A 21403-nucleotide genomic window follows, 5' to 3' on the forward strand; every position below is an offset into this window, starting at 1 on the left:
ATGAGACATGTTTCTAGGACTGAGAGGTCTTCAGTTCGCAGTGAAGCCTTTGACTCAATGGTTCTCAACCTGTGAGTTTCGACCCTTTTGGGAGGGTGTCACATAACCCTTTTACTAGAGTCATCTAAGACCATCAGAAGGCTTAGATATTTGTACTACAATTTATAACAGTAGCAAACTAGAGTTATGAAATAGCAATGAGATAATTTTAAGGATGGGAGTCACCACAATGTGAGGAGTTAACTCTATTAAAGGGTTGCAGCATTAGGAAGGTTGAGAGCCAGTACTGTAGTGGGTCCTAAAATAAACATGTGACATTCTCATCCTTAAGAAGGTCAGATGTTTATCTGGACCTGGCCACCTGGGATGGTACCAGCTTGTTCAGAAATCTCTAAACTTCCTCAAGAATTTTCTGGAACGAGTTCTCCTAGTGTAACCTCTCAGCATTTGAGATTTTGTTATGTTGCAGACATCTAGGCTCTAGGTTTGACCCACTGAATTGGACTTTCTAGACTGTGACTGAGTTACACATGCTTATGAAGCACCTGGCATCTTCTACAGTCCAAGAGCTGCAGTTCTGAAGTCTGCCTTTTACTTTACTGACATGAGAAGACTTAGAAGTTCAGGCTTCTTCCAGGGCTTCAGTGATAGCTCATTTAGTCTAATGGCTGCCTCGCGAGTGTGTGAACCTGGGTTTGGTCTCCAGAACAGATGTGGAAAAGATGGACGTGATGGGATAGAATAGCACAGGCATGCTTATACTCTGAGACCTGGTGAGGTAGACCATGAACCCGGGCCAGTGACAGACTACCTCAACAAAGAACATCACGGTGGACAGCAATAACATGCAAGGTTGACCTTTGGCCTTTATAAGTATGTATACACATGAGCATGCATGTACACCCACGTACAAATGTGCCCCCACATGCTCACATGAACAGACACATAGCACACAGGTATAGAGTCTAACACAGAGGTCTCTCTCTCTCTCTCTCTCTCTCTCTCTCTCTCACACACACACACACACACAGACAGACAGACAGACAGACACACACACACACACAGACACAAATATCTCAAGGCAGCATATTGGGTTCATTGCACAAAGCTGTAAGGTTGGCTGGGAGATTTTTATCATCTCAGTTGGATTCTCTCTTTGATCTGGGTTCTCTTCTACCTGGTCTTTCCCTTCAGCCCAGTACTATAGGTGTGCTTACCTGGTGGTGATAAAACTTGTCCACTACTCTTACAGACTACACAGAGCTGGGACAGTGACTCCCAGCTCAGTCTGAAGCCAAAAACTAGGAGCAAAGGCAACTTAGACTCAGAGTGAGGAAATAATTCTAGCTCCCCCAGGGAGATGTTAAAAACCCCTTGACAAAGAAAGGACTTAGAGACAGGGAGGATAGGGGTTTTTAATTTCTACCCACAGGTGGCGTACAGTCTTGTTCCTTTGCACAACATTCAGGTTCCCTTACAAAACATCTTTCAGGAATGTTAGAGGACATCAGTGTGGGTACCTCCTGGGTTCTGCGCGGTTATTGCTCTTGGACTGAGAATCAAATGCTCACACACCTACCTGAAGGGACCAGCGAACTCATCAAGTTTAAACCTCATCTGACACTTTAATTTCCAGATAATATTGCCTTAATCAAAGTGTTCATCCGTCTTCTGCTCAAACGAATCACAAAACTCCCAGGAGACCCTGCTGGGATGGGAAGCAGCTCCTCCTGGCCGTGGAGAGATCTTATCATGTAATATTATTTCTTACATAAAGCCAACATTTGCTTCAATCTGAATGTCAGTTTTTGGTCTTATTTCTGCCATTTGATGCTGTGGGGAAGAAAGCTTGGCTACTGCCCAGCTCAACCACTTTACACATTCAAAATCCACTGAAAATCTCCTGACTGCTTGGTCAGTTTTCTGTCTCAGGCGTTTACAGTTTTCCTCTTAGGGTGAACCTCTGAGGTTTCTGTTTAGTTTCCTTTGTCAAAACCCCTCACTCATCGATATTGACAGGTAGGAGTGCTATGGGTGTCATATTTGGAATCAGATTTTCTGGAATTGTCCTTGGGAATCTTGACCAAATTTTTATCACCACAGAACTTTAGTTGCGCCCCATCAGGAAATATGGACAGAAAATAGCAACACGTGGAATATACTGTATCAGGTGAACTAGAGAACGTACACTGAAAGGTGGGTCTGGGACAAATCCCTCATGTTGTGATGCTGGGATGCAGGGGTGCAAGAGTGCAAGAGTGCAGGGTACAGGGTGCAGGGGTGCAGGGGTGCAGGGGTGCAGGGTACAGGGTGCAGGGGTGCAGGGATGCAGGGGTGCAGGGATGCAGGGGTGCAGGGATGCAGGGTGCAGGAGTTGAGGGTTTCAGGAGAGCAGGGTACATAGGTACAGTTTGCAAGGTTGTCTCAGTCCTTGGTTTTGCCTCTGAAAAAGTGACTTTGAAATGCACACTATTTTTCTTATATTTAGGGATTCTAAAAAATATATACCACAACAGTTTAAAAAAAGAGAGACAAACAGACATGAATGTGAGAGAGGGCTCATGGGAGCAATTGGAGAGAAGAGGGGAGAAGGGAATTGTATTTTAACTTCAAAAAATAACTTAAAAATCAAAGAACTTTGCATTTTGAATGGATGTACATTCTCTGACACATTATTACTCCTAAAGTACTAAGCTGTGTTCAAGCCCATATTTCCACAGAGACTTGTGCTTCCTGAAGCAAGAACAGTAGAGTCTCCATTTCTTCTGAACTGAAGGATGGCTGTCAGTGTTTTGCTTCACATGGTGGTTTAAATTAAACATGTGAACCAAAGCTTACATTCTTCTGAGCTCAAAATTCTGTAAGTGTAGACCTCTGAGAAGAAACAAAACAAAACAAAAAACAAAAACAAAAACCAAAGTCTGACCTTGGAGTAGAGTTTAAGCCAAATTGGACAGTGTCAGGGATTGGGAAAGTGGGCAGGAAAGCACGTGTTAACAATAGACAGTGAACTGAAGAGAAAGCCATTAAGGAGAGAGAAAACACAGGCAACAGGAGGGGAAGAGAGTTTGAGTCACACCAGTACAGTCAGCTCACCTCACTGAGAAACAAGCCTTTTTGCTCAAAAGGTATGGCTTGATATGAAACATTTCTGAATTGTAATATCTAAAAATGAATGGGCTCTGATTGCAGAAGGAAATGGTCAAGGGAATAGGGCCTTGGAGACAAAAGAATGGATTTCAGTAAATACTACATAAATTATTTACAAGATTGTCTTACATTGCTATTAGCCTAGAAAATACTTTTCAGCCTAAAGGAGGATGAAAGAAATTGTGAAAATGATTTGTAAATAGAGGTACTAGCTAAACTGGAGATACAATGTCAGCCATTGACAGCATACCCAAATGAAACATTATTCCTTCAAGGTTATATGAACTTGTTTTTCTTCTAACATCGTGCAACTAACAAAAAAGTCACCATAGTTAGAAAAGTGAACACTAAGCTGGAGTTGGGGCCCTGGATTTTGAATTCACTTCAAAAGCTTATTAGCTATGTCCATATGAAGGTCACTCATGCTCTCTGACTGTCTTGTTAGGGTTTCTATGGCTGTGATGAAACTCAATGACGGAAAAGCAGGTTGGGGAGGAAAGGGTTTGTTCATCCTATACTTCCACATTGCTGCTCATCACCAAAGGACATCAGGACAGAAACCTGAACAGGGCAGGAACCTGGAGGCAGGAGCTGATGCAGACGCCGTGGAGGGATGCTGTTTACTGGCTTGCTTCCTCATGGCTTGCTCAGACTGCTTTCTTATAAAACTCAGGACTACCAGCCTAGGAAATGTCATCACCTACAATGGGCAGGACCCTCCCTCATTGATCACTAACTGAGAAAATGCCTCATAGCTGGACCTTGTGGAGTCACTTCCTGAACTGACGTTCCTTCTTCTCTAATGACTCTAGCTTGTGTCAAGGTGACACAAAACCAGCCAGTACACTGACTTAGACCATCTGTATATCAAAGCACCTGTCTGGACCATCTCTGCAGCCTCTTTTAGTTGTTAAAATTGATGGTTCTCTGGTCTTAAATGACTATTCAGTGGGATTTAACTTCTGGGGCAATTTGGAGACCTCAGGATCTTAGATGGTGTTTTTCTCTTCTAGTACCTTTCACTATACCTAAGAGAGATAGTTTGAAGCATTCAGATTGCCTCCAGATATGATAGCAAGTTCCTAGTTGTTTATCTGCCATTCTTCCTCTAAGTCATCATGAAAAATGTTCCTCTGTGAGTGAAGAGCTGGAATAGGTATGTCATATGCGTAGAATAATTTTCTAGATGATCCAGGTCACTTGAAGATCTGTGAAGGACCATTGTCATTAACCCTAAGCACATACATGTCTTAGAAAAGACTGCAAGACATAAGCCTATTGCCCCTTTCAAACAGTTCAAGGTCAAATGTCAGATTTGTTAAGGGAACACTTTGGGGGCTAGGTATGGGTTGATAAAGAGCTGTAAGAAGTCTTCACTCTGAAATTGTTTGCTTTATTTGTAGATATCCTGACTCCCCAACCCCAGCCCCAAATTCTTTCATAGGTAAATCTTATTAAGTTTTCCCTAAAAGCATTTATTTCCTTGACTTCAGGATTGCAGTTTGCTTTTTCGGGTTCCTGATGGATAAGTCCTTACCTGCTTACGTCTCTGCCCTTCCCCTTCTGTACATTTTAACGGTGACATCTCCTTCCTTCCCTCTTGAGTTGTGTAGACCATCTTCCTTGGATCTCTTTCCGTCTCAGCCTTATCTTCAGTGAGCTCTGGCCCTTGGTGATCTGGGCCAAGTGAACTGTATTCTTGTGGAGGGTGACATCATGCTTCTGTTTTATTTCCAGCGTCTCTCGTAATGAGATATTTCATCTTGGTTATCTACAAGGAGGAGGTAGAACTTACTCTTCAGACCCAATCCTACTCTCATCCACGATGCCTGGGCTCTGAGCCATCACAGAGGGCAAAGCTGAGCATGGCTTCTGGTGCTGCATGAGACTCTGTGCTTCACTTAACTGCTGACGCATCTCTCTTCCTGCCTAGATTTTTACTTTCTAGGGGTACAGACATGTGTCACTCATGAGAGTCATCGCATATAGAATCGGATGGCTTTGAGCTGTGAACACACTAGGTGATTTGATAATGATGAATAGATGGTTGAGTAAAATGCTCTCAGTTCACTGACTACAGGTAGTAATTTAATTCACTTCCAAATTTCTCAGTTAGCTCAGTGAATGATTCCAGTGTTAGAGAACAGCATACACTAATTAAATGGAATGCGTTTTACAATCTAAAGACTTAGAAACTTGATAAAAGGAACTTTGTGGAGGAGATTCTCAAACAAAATATGAAATAGTTAATATTTCATGAGAGATATATAAACTATTACTTTTTATATAAAATTTTTATGTACTTTTTTTATAAAATTGAAATTGATTGATAATTGCTTATTCCAACCATGCTTTTTGAGGAAAGTAAATGGGGACAATGACACTGGTGGCCCTGAGGCAGCATCTACCCATCTGCGTCAAATCACATCTTATTTCTGAATTACATTAGACATTTGAATTTTTTGCCAAGATGGTTATTAAAATGAAGATTTCACAGAAAAATCCGAGTTTTTGGCCTCCCTTGAAACAAGATAAAACCTAATGATACTCAATCGGCTTCTGATGAGCTGAAGGGCAGATAAGTCCGGTGTTAGATGGAGCCTCTCTCCCTGTGGGCTCCCTGCCTGTCACCAGCCTTGTGCGCAATGCCTTCTGCTGAGTGTCACCGCATTTACCCCTGGAAGTCAAGAGGAAAGAGAATCCATTTTTGCCTTTTGCCTCTATCAAAAGCAGGGAAATAGAAGACAGTCTTAGAGGGCCAAGAGTTTGAATATAAACGAGAAAATCTTTCTCTTGAGTAAGAGTCTCTGTGTTAAGTGCCAGCGCGATGAGCTTGTTTCTAACAAGTACAGATAGCAATGCTGTCCTCACACAGTCCTCATGCACTGCACTACGCCGTTCAGGGTCTTTGAGTCCTGCATCTTCAAGTGAATGCAAGACTCTTGAAGGCAGACAGTTTTTGTCCATTTTATTTACAGATGTCTCCCCAAAACCAAATGTAATGAGTAGCTCTTAATGGAGGCATGATTTATATTTGTTAAAAGAATGATTGAAGGAATCAATCAGAGGGAAATGTAAAAGAACAATCCCTAGGGGTAGAAATCTTCAAGAAGGAAAGAAAAACATTGCCTGCTTCTGAGTGGTGGGGCTAAGCGAACACCATATGCCTCTTTTAGATAGGTGTATTCATAGGAAAAAATGTCTCTCAAGGGTTGGGGAAGAAGGCTGTAATCTATTCTCTGGAACTTGAAGGAGTGTCGGATGGACTTTGTCCTCTGTCACAGTGAAGCCAGAGATTCTTTAGAGACTGTTGGAGGCTCCATACAGAGATGCACTTGGAAAAAAGTCTCTAAAACGGTCCTGAATTCTCTTTGTTGTCTTGCAACCATTGCCACAGTCCCTGCAGCCACACATTGCTCGGCTAAGCCCTTCTACACTCACCTTTCTGCCTTCAGAGAAAATGGCAGAGACTGCTTTCTTCAGAGTAGGAAATGTGGTGTGTGTGTGTGTGTGTGTGTGTGTGTGTGTGTGTGTGTGTGTGTGTGTATGGAATCAGTGATCTTTTGCACACTAGGGAATCTCTACCACTGAGTTACACACCTCGCCTGCTTATTTTATTTCAGAGATGGTATTTTTCATAAGTGACCTAAATTCCTTGGATTCTTATGGGCATTTAAACATCAGGTCTAGACTTCCTATAAGTGAGAATGTCTATGTAGACACTTTCCAATACGTCCTTTCCTTCTTAGTTGGATCTAGATGGTGTGAAGGGAAGCTGATCTGAACACCAAATTCTCCTCTAAAAGATGTATCCTCTTACCCTTTCTGACTGTATTTGTTATATTTACATGATTACTATGATCCCTAATTATTAGAAAATATCTTTTGGGTTCGGGTTCTCTAAAAAATGCATGGGGCAGAGAAATGTAGGCAAATAGTATGTTTTTCACTCACAGGGACATTGATCTTACTCTGAAGTAGAGTTTGTCCATATAATTAGTACCTCCATCGAAATAAAGGGTGGCGGAGACATGCGTCAAGACCTACAATCACGCTCTTCTTCCAGATGCCTCCTCCCTTGTATGTAGTACCTACAGTACTTTCCTTGAACGGAGACCACAGAATACCACATGCCACTATATTTGAACAACAGAAAGTTATTGTCTCATATCTCTGGAGGGTAAAATTCTAAAACCAATATTTTGATAGAGTTCCAATGCCTTCCAAACCTTTGGAGGATACCGTCTCTGCTTTCCTAGGGGAGGGGTTTGTCAGCCACTAGAGGCAGTACCTGGCTTGCAGCGGCCTCCCTCTGATTGGCTGTCTTCCAGTGACAATCATCTCCAACCCAGTGTTTTTCCATTGTCCTCTGTCTCTTACTGTCTTTCCTCATCTGAAGACGCCAGTCTCATAGATTAGGGTCCACCTAATGATCTAAGTTTTACCTCATTGCATCTGCAAAGATCTGATTTCTACATAAAATAACCTTTTTAGGCACTGGGAATAGAGCCCTTCATCATGTCTCTGTGTCATCTCACAGTGATGCCTGATGCTTTTAATGCTCTTGCATTATTTTATTGAACTTAAATTTCAGGTATAACCTGTTGCTCTCCCTACAGAATATTCTATTGATTAAATTGCCACTTTAGTCCATGAGCACTCAGATGCCTTTCTCTGGCAGGCTGATGTAATTAGGGAGCTAATAACTGAATCAATAAGGACAAGTACTTGTTCTTCTGTATTTTCAGCTGTTGTGATGACTCATTCTGAAGTGTGTGTGTGTGTGTGTGTGTGTGTGTGTGTATGTTGTTGTTGTTGTTGTTGCTGCTGTGTTAGGAAAACAGAGAGAATGAGATATATATATATATAAATATATATACATATATATACATACACACACACACACACACACACACACATATATATATATATATGTATATATATATATATATATGTATCAAAGATAGGGAAAGGAGAAAATCTGTTTAGTTCCCGGGTGATGTTGTCTGGGAATGATGTCATTGTTAGAGGGGCACTTGAAGCAGAATACAGAGCAAAAATATGACTTCATGTATGTAGCACTTTGCAGAAACAAGTCTGATTTAAGGATGTTTAATATTTCCAAAACACTTTGTGTTTTAATGTTGCATGAAGAACACTGAGACCCTGAGTTGAAACCATATAGGCTATATAAATATCCTATGAACTGGTCCATTGTTTATCCAAGTAAGAACGTACCACCATGCATGGAAATTTATGTGAAATGCAATTTTTTGGGAGGTATCCTATTATTTTGTCTAATTGTAGTTACCTCATTAAAATAAAAGTGATTTTAATTCTTGTCCTTTCAAGAATAAAAATATAGTAATGTGTCCATTATAATAAAAATCTTTTCATACAAAATATCTAGAGAATGTACTTACATTACTGCTGATGTAAAATATCCATTCTACTGTAAACAAGTAACTGAAAGTGATATAAATGTTTAAATTACACACACATAGTCACAAACATCCCACACACATAGTCACACACATATACATACACGTACACAAACAATTCATTATCCTATAATTTCGAAATGAGCATTGCTAATATTTTGGCTTATTTCTTCCAGCATATTTCATATTTTAATAGTTAAGGCAACATCTTTTATTCTTTTGTGTTTGAACAGCATATCATGAATGTTTTCATAACATTAACATTCTTCTTTACACTTCCTTTTGCAAAATCACCATTTTATCTCCTTTTGAATGTTACAGTGTAATTATAAAAGTCATTTGGGTTCATAATAATTTTTAAAGTGTAGATGATATAACGACAAAAATTCTAGTTTTCCATAATTTGTCAGAGTCTGCAATGACATACATTTCAGGGTGATATAATTATATGTAATTCTATCTTCCATCAGCCATCATTGTTTTTCATCATTGTAACCCTAGCTCTTAGCTCAGTGCTGACGGTATAAGAGTTCCTTTCCATGCTTTCTCTGAATAAATGAGTAAGTGCATGAATGATTAAATGGAGACGAACAAGTCTGTGAATGAAGAGGCTACAAAGACCTAGCTCATGGTCGAATAAAAATACATTTCAGGCTCAGCAACTCACTTTACATTGAGCCAGAAGGTAGCTGAGCTTGGCTCCTTAATGAAGGCGAGCCTGTTCTTTCTATTCATCCAAATCTGCCCATGGGCAGAAAATTCAATTTAATTTTTTCCTCATCAGTTAAGTTGAAGAGCTGAGAAAGCAAAACCAGAAACAATGGAGGAAGGCAATACTGCTTATCCTTTCTGTGGTAGGAAGATCATGTGATGAGAGGAGCTATGCTTCTCTACAGAATGGTCTCTGGCAAGCATGATCCTTCCAACATGACCCTACATGGTAGAAGGATTGATAACCTCCCCAAAGGGTAGCAACTACAGCATGCCAGTGTGAGCCTCTTGGGTTCTGCCTTGCTTAAAGACATGGCACAGTCCTCTCTATACCTTGGCTAGATTCTAGCCTGACGGGTTGAGCTACATGCATATGGAATTCGGGAGCCTCCTACATTTAAATGGGAAATGTGCATCTTCAGTCTGAGCATCAGGCCCTTCCATAACTGCATGGGAAGGAAAATAAGTTGTTTCTTGAAGACTTACTTAGAAAAGTCAATTCTTGCAATAAAGTATATTGATAACTTCTTCCCAATTACTGGTCTGGTCCATCTCATTTCCAGCTATTAGATACTGCAGAGAAACAAGTAGAAATAGATAGATATAGACAAATTGATGAAAAGGTAGGCCAGGAGATAGGTGGGTGGAATAACTCAATCTCCATTTAGCCAGCAGTAGGCATCATGTCCTTTCTCCAATCTAAGAATGCTTCTATAAGCCAGAGTCAGGATATTAGTCATTTTGGTCCTTGTGTTCTTATTTTCTCTTCTACTTCATAAATCTGTGTCCAACTTCTTACCTATTCCTGCTAGATGCCTCTAAAGGACCAGCTAAAGATTTAGATTTGTTTATTCTTGAAATCTCATTGTCTACTTCTGCCATTTCTGCTTCTGTCAGTACTTCAGGTCTCTTTATCTTTCCACCCCTACCCCGTGTGTGTGCGTGTGTGTGTGTGTGTGTGTTTGTGTGTGTGTGTGTGTGTGTGTGTGTGTGCATGTGTGCATGTGTGCAAGTGTGTGCATGCATGTTCCTGTTATTTCAATATCATTTTCCCATATCACAGGACATATGACATATCCACACATAATCACATGACACATGGCATATCCACACATATTCTCAGAAGAGTTAATATTTTTCCTTCTAAAGAATTAGATGTGAAGGACAGGAAATCCACAAAGTCCACACAATCTCATTGACTTAAAGAATCTTAAGCTGGCCTCAAAGCACAGTCAAGAGCAGATGGCCTCCGGAGACCAAAGGGTAAGGGTACAGGAAAACTGGCTAAAAGGAAGAGTTACCTGCGTGGGAAAGTCCTTTCTAGTGACTTGTTTCCCAGAATAGTGATGTGATCAATGCATTGCCAGTTGTACCAGTTCTAGAAAGGTAGAGTTTAAGTGTTTTAACATTACAAGTGGTAACTATGGTGATATAATGGGTTTATTGAGCATCATTCGATCATTTCACAACCTAAACATACATGAAAGTGTCCCATTGCAAATATATAATGCATATAATAATTACTTTTCAGTAAAAATAATAAGATTTTCTGTTGAATGTCACCTAAGTTAACAGTTTAAAGTCAGTAGTGCTTTATGCTCTAAATTGATACGGAAAGGATAATAGGAGCTGTGGGTACCAGTTCTGCCTATTTTTCCCTATATAGAGAATTGGAGAGATAAGAATTACTGCAAAGTCATGGAGAGAGAGAGCACAATTTGCATACATACGTGAGAACCACTGTAGAGTTGGCGAGGGATGGCAGAGACTTGAGATCCGTTAAACTGGCGAGTCACCCTGGCTTTGTGTGACATTGCTACAGTCACCTTCAGCATCAAATACTGATGCCTTCAGATGTATAATGGAACTCATATCATACACCCAGCTTCTTATGTAATATTTTGAAAACCAAAGTACATTACCAGTAGTATGTGTACAGAAGTAACTAATTCTGCCAGTAGAAAATTATAATTTTTCATGATGCCACTTTTCAATAAATATCAACTTGATAAAGCATAAAAGCATAAATTGGACAAGTTATTTTCCTGAACGCCATAAATATTTTTAGCTTATCCTAAGTGATGTGAAATAGTGAACTTGCAACATAGTCACATGACCTGAGAGGAGGCTCTGGAGAGTACAGCCACACAGGTGATAGCTGGTGGGGCTGCTCTTCGGGGATGTTACTGTGCACGCTTCTATTCCTGCGTGTTAAGGGCCACCGGCTTCACTGTTGGATTCCTCTGATTTCCCCGCCAGTAGAATTTTGTGTGCAAAACTCACCAAATACGGTACAACGATCATGACAGACTAGATGCAAAATTCTTGGGAGAGTTGTGGTTGTCATTAGAAAATTTAAGTCCTGGATCTTTCAACCCAAATTCAACTTTTTCAAGACTGAGTTTCAGAAAATAGGACTTGTCTGTGAAGTTCCAGTCAGCCTAAAGCCACCCTCTCTCTCTCACACACACAGGTGACTAAAGCATGGAAATGCTACCCTTGTGACACAGGACTTTTCAGAAGAAGAAGAAGCATGCCAACGATTAGTAGCATGAGGCAGATAGGAAATGCAGTGGTAGAATCGTGAATGGAATGACCGTATCTGTTTTGATGGATCAGAGAACGGTCATGATTAGGGTTTGATATTGGTAATCACTACTTCACTTTTATCTAAGCTACATGAGCCTGGTATGTTTGAAAGCACAACATGGTAGAATTATTAATTCCATTTCTATTACTATTCATTGTCATAAAGAATCAGTCTTTGTGCTTTAATTTTCTTGAAAATTCTTTTTGATGTTTTTCCAAAGCCCTGGAGATCACGTTTTTTTTTTTTTTCCCACAAGTTGCTGTATAGTATGATTTGCCTGTTTCTGTTTTTAAATTAATCAATGAGTATTTCACAGACACTTTGTATGTAATCAAGGGATATAAATACAACAAAAGGAGGTAAATCTGGAAAATATAGGATACTTACCTTGTGATACATGTCAAGTAAAAATAAGAAATGGAAAAGAAGAGAGATGTATAGGCTGAAATAATTGCAAAGTTTTAATTTATTTGTTTGTTTGGTATGTGGAGGAGGCTACATTTGTGATTGTAATGCTTGGAACAGGGGAATTTTCATAGGGTTATTCCTGCCATCTTGCCAAGGCATGGGGTTATCAACATTGGCATTTCTGATGGCATTAGAGAGTTCCATTTCACAGTGCCTATATTATGTAAATCATAGGCAAGGCAGTCAAAGAATATAACATGTTACATGTAACATTAGCTTAGATAGTAACCGATGGACATTTTTACACACATGAACCTTTTCACTGGGCACAAAATATGACTGTTACATGTTGCCACATTCTTCAGGGTGAGACCTGATTGTGAGAATGGATTGATTGTTTTAGTGCAAAAATTTATGAACTGCCCCTGACGTTTTAGCTATGCAGAATTTGTGATAGCCGTCATAAAAATATTTATACTCAGATCAAAAGCACTAGTCAATGATCAAGTGAATCAAGGAGGCAGAATATATGATTCTTGCATTTTTATCTGAGCAAATCTGGTGTCTACTTGGCTGGTTCTCTGGTCCTGTGATTGGATGGGGGGATGGGAGGTGGACACCTGTGTCATTCACCTGCATTGCTCTCGTTCTTGGCCCTCATCTCACTCAGCATATTCCTTGCTTCACTGTCTTTCAGCTTTATAGCTCCATGGACTTCGGCAGGCGATGGCAACTCATGCATGAGCGCATCACGCCCAACAGGTTTTACTGGTAAGTACCTTTTGTGTACTTTACACCTCTTGAACAAAGGTAAAAATGAGACAGTGGAGTGGCTGGAACCATTCCGGGCCCCTGCAGCTGTGTGACACAAGTGCCTTTGAGCTCTTTGCTACTCATGGAGAAGTTCATGGACTAGCACCGTGGGCTTGTTAGGAGAGCAGGATCTGAGGCCCTGGCACGAGTTATGGAATTGGAACATGAGTCCTTGGCACTTCTTGTGTACAGCAGCTTCGCGAAGCACTGAGCTGGTGGAGACTTGTCACCAGGTGCTCTTAGATATAGCACCAAGCTCTCCTCGTTTTGGAACGGTACATATTTTATGGACCTGGCTACAGAGCACTGTTTCCAAAAGGCATCCTCCAAAAAAAACAACTTCTACCAATTTTTTCTCTTTTCATAGGAATTTCTGTGGTCAAGAAACTTTAGGTTACAACTGTTCAATTTTAAATTTCAGCCTTGCGATCTGTGTTAAGATAGTGAAGACTCTGAAGAAGCATGCCAACCCTGAAGCTAATACAGAATCTCCTCTTATGTAACCTTGGATAAAAATACCTTAGAACTCTCTCCACGGGGCAGATACTGTAAAATACTGCTGTTAGTGAATTCGTGTTTTGAACAGGAGATTAGCCCTTCTGTCTAATCAGAAAGAGTTTTTATTAGGTAATGTTCCTTTAATCATGCATACTCTTTTACCATATTAAAGCAAATTCAGTGTCCATTTGTCTTACACAGTTCCCTGTAATCATGAGATTCTTCGATCCTGCTTACTTCAGCAGAAGTAATAGATAAGGAAATAGGAACGAGAAAGGCTAGAGCAACATATATAATACATTAAATCATATGCTTAATTAAAAGCAAAAACATAATTAAAGCACTTGAAAGTAATATCTATTTACCACTTATTCCAAACATCTTCCAATTTCCCTGAAGAAGTCATGTCCTTGTCATGTGTACCCCACGCAACATCTAGATAAGTTGGAGGTTTGGGGATGATGCTGACAACTACTTTGGACATGTACACAGTCACACTAACAAAACTGCAAATGAACAGTTCCCCTTTGCATCCAAAAAACTATCTCCAGAATTAAAAACAATAGTTGCCCATGCATACAATGGCAGCCCACCAAGTCCTACTGTGCACAGTTCAGTGGTGATAGAAGAGAGAAATAAATTGTTCTTGATACCACACCTGGCCTATCCTTACTGTTTTTGCCTTTTGCAGACCAAGAGTTATTTCATCTGTTAACTCTTATTACAACTATTATTTGGTCTGACTGTGGAACTATTAATCTTCTGTAGTAGACTCAGACAGAAAAAGGAAATATTTGTTCCTCTGATACTCTAGCATTATAATGTACCTTTGCTCAATGGAAATGGACCAATTTCTCAATGTGCCATTATTGAAAGAAAAGGAAAAAAATCCCTCTACTGTTTCTGGAATAAACTTGAGGTGGTAGGGCAGTTGGCCAAGGAAGGAGAAAGCAGAGTATGTGGCATGAGCCATGCCATCATTACTGAAGAGAGATGCGGACAGAAGGACATGGTGGATATTAACCCTAAAACACAGGTACCATACTACACTCCACAGACCCAAAGAAGTTAAAAAAGAAAGAAGGCACAAGCGAGGATGCTTGAATCTCACTTAGAAGGAGGAATAAAATAGTCATGAGAGGCAGGTGCAGGGAGGGCTACATGGGAGAGGGGATGGAGAGAGGAACGGGAGGGGAGTGGGGGTTCAGGATCAGGTGTGCAGAGGGATGGGAAAGATGGCCAGATGGCCATGAGAGTGAATGAAGTCTGCAACTGATGGGCGTGAGGAAGTAAGGGGGCATCTCCAGGAAGAGTCCGAGACCTGGGATAGGAGAGGAGCCCGAGAATAAATGGGGGTGACATTAGCTATGACTTACAGTATTGTCAATATGGAGCCTGAAGAGGCCATTCCCCCTGTCGCCAGGCAGGAGCTTTAATGGAGCCATAGGGACACTGACTCACCCTCAAAAATTTGACCCAAAATATATCCTGTGTGCAAGGAACACAGGAATGGGGGATGATGAAGAACATTTTCCTATCTTTTGCAAAGAGGCAGAGCGGAATGTTCCAGCTATTTCCCCTCTGCTCCCTTCTTCTGTGGAACAGACAGAATAAATCCTCAGGTCCTGATAATTGTGTTTCATCTTTCTTCCACTCTGTGCCTCTTCCATATATGCCCCCATGGGGAAATATAAAAGTTAGTGCCCGTGCCAGCCAGCCAAGTGATAGCTGAGTGTTTCCTTTTTGCAATTATCACTTTTCTTCTGATGTGTAATTGCTGTGATTATTCTTTTAGGTGTCATAGGAGTCACAGAGGAGGGCTCATGGTTTTCTGTCTGCTTTTTTTTTCTACCAAAGATAGAATCCAAGGTTATCTATGGCTTTTAGCCATTTGTGTTGACGGCACATGGTTGGTGTATGTAATAGGAATGCCTTGTACCCCTTTGAGAAAATTCAAAGTATGTATTTCTCTAGATAAAAAGGCAAAGTTTGGTCTCAGTGTGCTTTATTTAACCTGAGTTTTCCACAGACGTGCATTTGGAGGAGGGTTTGACTTGCAGTTGTACAGGGTCACCAAAGGAAGAATATTTGAATTTGGGGAGACTTGATGGCTTCAGATGTCTACCTCAGATATTTAATTTCTGCAGTGTAACGGTAATTTAACTAGCAATTACCTTTAAGTGCTGTGTTTATTAACCATTTTTAGAAGATGCCCCATAAGCCATTCATTGTTGTGCTGGTGCATAAATGCAAATGCTATGTATGATGGGGCTGTGTGCTCATGGGCCTCTGATAACAGTTCGGATCTGTTTACGACCCAGAATCCATACCATAAGCACAATGTTATTTTTACCACTCTTCACCATCATTTTTATGAAGTAAAAAAACCAAACAAGGAGATGCTCTAAAGCTGCTTCCTCAGGAGAGAGACTTATGGGTGTGGTCTTGAGGGTGCTAGGGCACACTGGTGAGAGGAGACATGGTATAAACAGACATTGAAGTAAAAGTCAGGGAGACTTTTAATTTGTAGTTATTAGACACAGGATGATTGCATGATACACAAGAACTATTCTCTAAATAGTGCTAGTTATGACTTGGGCATTTGCAAATGTCTGAGGGGTTGATTTTTGTGAACTTGACTTTATTCCTGCTTCTTTCCGACAATGAAAGCAGAAGCTTAGAGAGAAAATTGGGACCAGAGAATACCTATTGTATTCCAGAAGTGATTTCTACCTCTGTGGTGATGGTTATTGGAATGTTCAAGAACGTGCTTTGTGAATTTCCTCATTACCTCCTTGTTTGGTTTTATTACTTCATAAAAATGATGATGAAGAGTGGTAAAAATAACATTGGGCTTATGGTATGGATTCTGGGTCGCAAATAGATCCGAACTGTTATCAGAGGCCCATGAGCACACAGCCCCATTGTGACTGGTGGGATAGTGCAGGTCATGAGACGTAATATTTATTAGTATCCATAATAAATGCCTCCATGATTAAAACAGATTATCTAGCCATATCAAAGAGCTCACCTAGGGATCTTTTGATGCAGGGTAACATGGCCATCAGTCATTCTTCAGGAGGAGAGACAACTGACTCAGAAGCTCTGTGTTTATGGGATACTCTTTTATTCATTTGACACCTGGCCATCCTGTAATCTCTGGGCTTGCACAGTGCTCCCTCCTCACCTCCCCAGGTGCTCCAGAAGTGGGAATTCCTAAGAGCACATGAGGAGAAGTATCTTAAAGTTCTCTCTCCACTCGTCTTAGTCTCTACATGCTACAGAAGAGTTACAGTCAGGTGGAAAATCTGCCTGCTGGGTTTTCATTTTCTGTTCTTTAATTCCATTGAGCCATGAGTGATCCTCATGGAGGATTCTGAACAAATAGGCACATTCAGCTGTAGAAGGATAGTTTTCGTTTGTTGATTTGTTTTGTTTTGTGTTCTACACATCCACTGTTAGCACATGTAGTTCACAGCTTCATATCTAAGGCCCTGCACTTCTCCTGGGTGTTCACCTCTGTGGGTGTCTTCTTAAATGGGGAATGGGAAGAATAGGAAATCAAAACTGTCCCTCCTGCTATGTGCACACCAGAGTCCTAGTGCAGTATTCTTTAGGGAAGAGACAATGACATGGAAAAAGAACAACAACAGATTTTTAGTATTTTAGAGCTTGCCCTTCAAGTATTACTTTAAACCACACAGTTTTGTTGTTGTTTGTTTTGTTTTTACATTCCATTTGTGTTGTAGAACAATCAAAGCTCATTTACAACTAATTTACTTCTTCCTCATGGCAAGTGGCCGTCAATATGCCTCTCTGTGATGATTTCTGCCTTCTGGTATTTTGTCATTCCTCCCCTTTAGGGTCGGCTCCATTTAGTGATTTTTTTTTTAGTGGGCAGAACACGGCAGAGGTGATGAGACTTCTCCATGGAGATTAGAGTATAAGAGGACAGCAATTTTCATCTTGGGTGTGTCCTCATGTTAAGTCATGATGTCATTCTGTACTCCGAGGAAGGCTATAGCCAATGAAGGATGTTCCCCTAATAAGGAACCAGGCTGCCAGTTGAACAGTTTAATTCGAGCTCGAAGATAAATGCTAACTTGAGACATGCAAATGAGCTTGAAAGTAGATCCCTCACTAACCAAGTTTTTATCTGAGACAGAAATCCTGGCTAATACTTTGAGAGAAATTCATTGGAAACTCTTTGTGAATGGTTCCCCAATCTTGAGCCACAGAAATACTCTGCTGAATATTTATTGGTTTTAGTTTCTACCTTTAGTGATTTGCTGCACACAAATATCTAGCCAATTACTGTTTGAGTGTTCATTTTAGGCTGTAACTGTAGACTTCTGCTCACATATACAGTCCTGCAATCATACACTACTTGTATCGGGCACTATATCCTCTTTGATATCAAACTTGATGTTAAAGTCTTTAGCTCTGGTTTTACCACACAGAAGGATCTCTATGTGTGGATGTTCTGATTGTCTGATTCTCTGACCCTGTGGTGTTTGGAGTTTAGTTGACAGACTGGAGAACTTCGCCATCAGTCCATATGACTCATTTACCATAACAAGACTGTCTTCTATGTTATATTCTTTTGCATTTGACAGCATAATAGAAATGCTCTGATATTTTTGTTTATATATATATATATATGTGTGTGTATGTGTAGATGTGTGTATATCTACACATATATATGAATGTGTGTACACACACAAATATATTTGTACACACACACATACATGCACACACACATGCACATGCACACACACACACACATATCCCATTTAGAGAAGTACTAGTTTCAGTTAGGCACAAGAATCTCATTTTTCCATGTTCCAGACAGCCATCCTAGTCATATGACAGCTGCAATGTGAAAACTTTAGGAGAATCAATAAGTGAAACTAGGGAATGAATGCCGTAAGGTAATGTGGTGGCTGGAATGAATACTGAAACCTCTCATCTAAACTTGAACTTTATTGATCTTACTCTTCTAGAACAGTGATTCTCAACCTGTGGGTTCTGACCCCTTTGGGGGTACCATGTTAGATATACCACATATGAGATATTTACATTACGATTCATAACAGTAGCAAACTTACAGTATTGAAGTGACCACAGAATGATTTTATGGTTGGGCGTCAACACGGCATGAGGGAACTGTATGAAAGGGTCACAGCATTAGGAAGGTTGAGAAGCACCGCCCTAGAATGTAGCCTACATCTAGCTTCAAAGCTAATCTTTCTATGCATCTGAGAACTCATTTTGAGTATGGATTATGGTTCCCGAAGAACCTACTGCCGAGCCATCCGCAAGCCATTAATGCATTATCCTTGACAGAGACAGACTTAAGGAATGGCCAGGAGGCCTTGCGATTGCTTTCTGGAAAAAAATCAAGATCTTTTCAAACAACGTTAACATTATAGGCTGAATTTTTGATGCTGTCCCCAAATGTGCCTCCACAATCTTGCAAACATCGTCATTTGCAATCGCAAGTAATGGGATTTAGGCATCGACCTGATATAAGGGATCAGATTTAGAGGCCTGTTGCAGGGCAGGCTATGCCACAAATAATATTTAATTCAGCTCTCCCTTACATATTTAAAACGGCACAGCAATTTAAAAATACATTATATTCAAAATAACACATGCAAGGTCAGGAAGAGAGATATGAGAGCTCAGCTTGCAAGCAGAAACTAGTTTTTCCTTTGCCGATGGAGGCCACCTGTGCTGGGTGGCTACTGGAATCTTGACTATGCAAGAACTAAACAAAATGCAGTGCTCCAAAGATATCTATTGTAGTCAGCTAGAATCCTGCGGAATAGAGCAGAAACACCCCCACAAGGAGTAGTGCCCTTGATGACTGTAGTTTCCTGGAATCATATAGCTTCTGTAGTGCTTCCAGGCTTCATGGAGACGCTGAAAATGTCAATGGCCATGAATTGTTCAGCTGTTCTATGAGTAGGGAATAGGTCCAGAAGGAAGTACAGGGGAAAGATATGAAGTCAAGCACCTCAAGCACAATGTAAAGGACCCAAGGTACTTGAACTTTTCACACTGCAGGCTCGGGACAAGGCTGTAAGTATGGGGAACTGCCCACTTTTCTCACTAAGGACATCTCAGTGTTTGAGTCTACTTGGTCCAGAGCCATGTGGTAATCCAGTCAATCCTAACAGCATATCATAGAACATGTCATAGACTGTGAGTCTTTAACAGCACACAGATCTTTCCCTTTCACAGTTCTACAGGCTGAAGTCTACAGAATACTAACATGGCTGCTTTTGGTGGGCACACTCTTCCAGCTCATGGAGAGGCACCTTCTCTAAGTTTCTTCAGGTAGTGTGGAGAGTGTGTAAGCTGATAGCTCTTCTTCTCAATGATCTTTTTGCATCTGGTGGAGAGCATCCTCCATATTTAATCAGCGCTCCAAGCCCCACCTGGGAATGCTAACACATCGGGGGTAAGGCTTTGGCATGCAAACTTGCATGACATAGTTTGGTCCGTAATGGAGTGTAGATTATGGAGAAACTTGGAAAAGAATCAGAAAATTCTATAGAAAGATGTATCAAGAAAATTTCTGCAGCGGAAGTGAAGAGCAAACACTAGAACCAGAAGAATTAATTTTTAAAAGATAAATGAATCACCTTAACTCTACTTTTTTCTTATTGTAGAGATAATGAAGCTTTTGCAGAGATTCTAAGAACAGTAGGAAAATTTATAAAAAGACAACCTTTAGTTACACTGTTTCCCAAATAGAACAAAAAAAAATATGTCCTCCTATTATTCCCTGTGCAGTATAATATAAACTGTATTTAAGTTTTTACCAGAGTTGTGCTATTGTTATCTACAGATTTTTAAAAATATTGTTAGAGTAAAAATGAATATATTTTTTACAACCTTCCATTCTTTCTAAACATGATTTAAAACTTTTATTGTGTTTAATTGGGGGCTAAATAATAATTTAATAATTATTTGTCATTATATTGATCTTGTCTCTGCAGTTTTACTCTTAAAAAAATCATTATAATATTTTGAAAACCTCAAAGTAATTATCTTAGCATTTAATACTTTTCATAATGGATTATCAAAACTATATACTTTTTCCCAAATTCTTCTTCAGGAAGTTTGGGCCAGTGTTTACTCTACAAAGATATCCTTTTATATCTTCTTGTAAAAAATAAATTTTAAAAATTAATTTAACATGCAAAAATAGATTTTCTTTGTTTTAATTTGCATTTCTTATCAGACTGGTGCATTTGAATTATTTTCACGTATTTATTACCTCTCCTACTTTTCCTCTGTGGCCATAGGTCTTGCTTTACCAAAGGTTTTTTAATGTATGGTTTCTCCTTTCCTTTCACTATTTTCCGAAATTTATTCTTCAGCTATTGTCATTTCATGATTTTTAGCTTATTGTTTTAATCGAAAGGATCATGTTCTCAAATGTTTTCACTTCTCCCATCATCGTGTCTCCTGTTACTTTACTTTTAGGCTGTGCCTTGGCCCGTTACCTTAGGCATAGTAATCGGCGTTATTATGAAATTCAGTGGTATATGATGGACATACATGGAGCTATAATCTACACTATGGTTTGGAAAGCTTCTACTGACAGTCAAGTGATTCATTCTATGGCCATGCAAGAGTTTAATAATTTAATATATGGTCATGTTGATGTATATTTTAATGAATTATAACATTTTAATTTTGTTAAGTAAAATAAAGTATAACAAACATCTTCTCAATCAATAATGTAGCAATACATTATGCTATCCTCCTCCAGTAGGTT

At 39.9% G+C, this 21403-nt stretch overlaps 1 protein-coding gene across 1 annotated transcript in view; it reads left to right on the forward strand.

The window, feature by feature from the left end:
- Sorcs3 (sortilin-related VPS10 domain containing receptor 3) overlaps window positions 1-21403 on the forward strand; it is a 618610-nt gene that overhangs the window by 393155 nt on the left and 204052 nt on the right. Inside the window, 1 exon segment of the mRNA NM_001106367.3 lies at window positions 12998-13071. Within this exon segment, the coding sequence (NP_001099837.2) occupies window positions 12998-13071 (74 nt within the window).

Source organism: Rattus norvegicus, chromosome 1 (genome assembly GCF_021556685.1).
Source record: "Rattus norvegicus strain SHRSP/BbbUtx chromosome 1, alternate assembly SHRSP_T2T, whole genome shotgun sequence".
NCBI classification, from domain to species: domain Eukaryota; kingdom Metazoa; phylum Chordata; class Mammalia; order Rodentia; family Muridae; genus Rattus; species Rattus norvegicus.